The 3,206-nt window shown below is 37.3% G+C and overlaps 1 protein-coding gene across 1 annotated transcript in view; it reads right to left on the reverse strand.

The window, feature by feature from the left end:
• LOC104784437 (golgin candidate 4) overlaps window positions 1-3,206 on the reverse strand; it is a gene marked incomplete in the record, with an annotated part of 11,328 nt that extends 8,122 nt beyond the window's left edge. Inside the window, 11 exon segments of the mRNA XM_019245105.1 lie at window positions 61-126; window positions 213-509; window positions 725-865; window positions 989-1,102; window positions 1,199-1,366; window positions 1,498-1,562; window positions 1,635-1,743; window positions 1,974-2,108; window positions 2,387-2,509; window positions 2,599-2,697; window positions 2,864-3,206. Of these exon segments, the coding sequence (XP_019100650.1) occupies window positions 61-126; window positions 213-509; window positions 725-865; window positions 989-1,102; window positions 1,199-1,366; window positions 1,498-1,562; window positions 1,635-1,743; window positions 1,974-2,108; window positions 2,387-2,509; window positions 2,599-2,697; window positions 2,864-3,070 (1,524 nt within the window).

Genomic DNA, 3,206 nt, shown 5'->3' on the forward strand with positions numbered 1-3,206 from the left:
TCCATATGACATATCATATATAGTTGACAACTTGACAAAACAAAGAATTAGAAATTTTACGTTCAGACGAGCTAAGAGTTTCATTGCCTCTTCTTTAGCCACTGCAAGCTCTCGTTCAAAATGTTCCTAGAACATTTAAGAATTGAAATACATAAATGAATCAAGGTTACACCTAATAAAAGGGGAAACAAAATTTTATAACAAATACAAACCTTAGCTTCAATTTCAGCATAGTACTGGCCAAGAGCAGTTTGAAGATTTAAAAGTTCCACATTTTTGGAATCTATTGTTCTCAAACAATTCGCAAGCTTTTGATTTAAGTCTTCAATTGTACCCTTTGATTTCCGGATTTCATGGTCGTTGCTCGACTTAATTTCCTCCTGATTAGCCATTGCCTGCCTAAGAGCTTTTTCTAAACCTAGTATCTGAGACCTTTGATATTCATTGGTCTGGCGGAGTTCTTCAATCAATCTACTATCTTCATCCATTTTCTCAGACTCCTCAGTTTCCTATAAGCATAAACCAAGAAAACTATTACAGAAATTTGTTCGCAGATACCAAGAAAACACTGTCAAAGACTCAAAAGTATAACTCACTACACATATTAAAAGTTAAAGTTATAGGATAACCAATAAACTTTGCAATATTATTGCAAAATTGTCGCTGGTGCTAGATAACCTCATTATCATATATAGCAAGTAAGAAATCAGCTTAGGATAATAACCTTTTCTAACAGGTGTTGTTTAAGCCGTTTCAGTTCTTGCCTTGCCTTATCCTTCTCTCTTCGTGCTTCCTCCAACTCCTTTTCCAGCCTCTGCAAAGATTTCTCCATATCTTCTTTCCCAGGAAAGCTTCCAGGCTTCTCCTAATTATACATGAGGAAAAGTAGAAGGGGCAATAAATGCTTGCTCCACACTTGAATCTCGCAAAAAAACTATGTTTCTTATGGTTAAAGGACCAACTGAATAAAAAAATAGCATTAAAGAACCTTGTCCAAACTACTATGATGTCTACTAAGTGCCTCTGTGTCCTCTGGGGAGAGTTTCCTAGTTGTTGAACTCTGGCTTGCTTCCAAAATAGCCTCTAATTCACTTCGTTTCAACTACACAACAGAAAAGTGTAGATTAGTATCAGAGTCTGAAGCTCAGAGGAAAAGTAAAAATGAAAAATTCCTGGTTAAGTTTGCACGACAATGCACCTTAAGCTCATTATTTTCCTTCTCCAGAGCTTTGTTAACCTCTTTTAGATTTTCTATGGAAATTCCAACAGCCTGCTGCTCCCGACCACTCAACTTCATCTGCAATAGTTTGATTTCAGCCAATTTTGCATCCAATTGACTACGTAGTTTGTTGCTCTCCATTAGCGTCTGCATACAGTTGGAATAAATGTCTACTCATTAATCAGATTACAAAACTGTAATGTAACAATGGTGATGCATAAGTAAACAAAAAAAATGTAACCTCAGAGAGTGGAATAATCTTAGGTGAAAAAACTTACTTTTTCTTTATCTAACCTCAGAGACTGGAGTTCTTCCTTGAAAGATTCATTATGTTTCTGCCCCTCTGATGAAAGCAAGGTGAGTGAGACTAAATAAGAAGTAAAGAAACAATCAAGCTACGAGTGGTGTTATATACCCTGTAGTGAAATCTGAAGAACTGCTGATTTTTCTCGCTCTTTCTCAAGTTCTCTAGCCTGGGCAGATGCCATCGACCTGGTTCTCTCTTCAAGCATATCTGCAAACTCCTAAAAGGCATTCATATTGTCGCTTAGAGTTCCGTGTTCAGGAAAAAGCACACACCAGAGTAATTTATTGCACTTTCATTGCAGAGAATAAGGTTATAGTACCAGATATATATCTAAGTAAAATTTGAAGATTTCGTTCTGATACATCAATACATCATAATAAATGTATCCAACAAACAAAACAGTCCAAGCTTTATCTAAGAAAATAGAAAATTATCCAATAGAAATACCTTTTCTTTTTTATGCGACTCGGAATCGTTCTCAGTCCCGTTTTGTTTGGAGGCAATGCCATTGTACATTTGGTTCCGACTTTTCCAATTTGTCGGGGACTTCTGTGACCTGTTGGGCGAATGATCACTGTTTCCCTGCAGAAGACAATTAGTTAGTCTAATGTTTGAAATCGTGAGTAGCATCAGTTACACTTCATATAGAATCCATTATACATTACGCGACAACATGTTTTGCAAATTACAACTCTATATAAGTTGTAGCCTTCTTCCTGAATTAAAATAATTTTCAGGCTAGTAGTAATGCTAGATAGCATAAGAAACAAATACGTGCATAGAAAGTTGACAGACAGCATACCAAAGGCCCGAAACCATTTAAGCAAACATCTAACAACGGTACAGTATAGAGCATCTACCTTGATAGCAATATTGTTTGATGCCCTGGAAAGATCCATTCTCGACTCTTTGAGAGCGGCATTAGTTGAAGTCAAATTCTGTTTCAACGAGCCATTCTCCTGATTCAATCTGGAAATCTGATCCTGTAACCATGTCGGCTTCTGTGTGAGGAAAGAGCAACGAAACCAATGTATGTGCAAGAGTCTTGATAAAAACCATGTACATTCTTTACCTCTTTTTCTTTCAAAAGAGCCGCATAATTTACAGAAAGAGCTTTGATTTCTGCTTCTGATTCTTGAAGCTTGTTGATCTCTGCTTTATATCTCTCAATCTACCAAAATTGAACATAAATAATAAATAACCCACTACATACATTTCTCAGAGTATTAACTTAACACACAAAAACCCAACTAAGACTTATACAGTCATTTTATTAAAGCAGTAACACTCCAGAAGAAGATGATTCAAAACATGAGCAAGAACAAGAAATAGACCACCTCATGATTAACAGGCGTTTCGACACCATTGGCCATTGGAGACCTCGAGTACCTAAATCCATTAGAACTCCTCCGATCAGATGCCAGGAAATCAGCTCCGGCGGCGCCATTGGTGGACCCATAAATGGTGAGATCTTCGTCGTCTTCGTGGACATCGAGGGCGATCTTGTTCAAATTCTCCTTCAAATTGGCAATCGAACTCCACATAGCTCAAACTCCCCCCGGACACAGATTCCTCCTTACTCCGAGAATTTATCAAAGAGACAAAGAATCTTCTTCTGTAAGATCAAATATTATCGCGCAGGTGTGTGTGTGTGTGTGTAGATCCGATTTAAACAACAAC

The sequence above is a fragment of the Camelina sativa genome, chromosome 4 (assembly GCF_000633955.1).
Source record: "Camelina sativa cultivar DH55 chromosome 4, Cs, whole genome shotgun sequence".
NCBI lineage: Eukaryota > Viridiplantae > Streptophyta > Magnoliopsida > Brassicales > Brassicaceae > Camelina > Camelina sativa.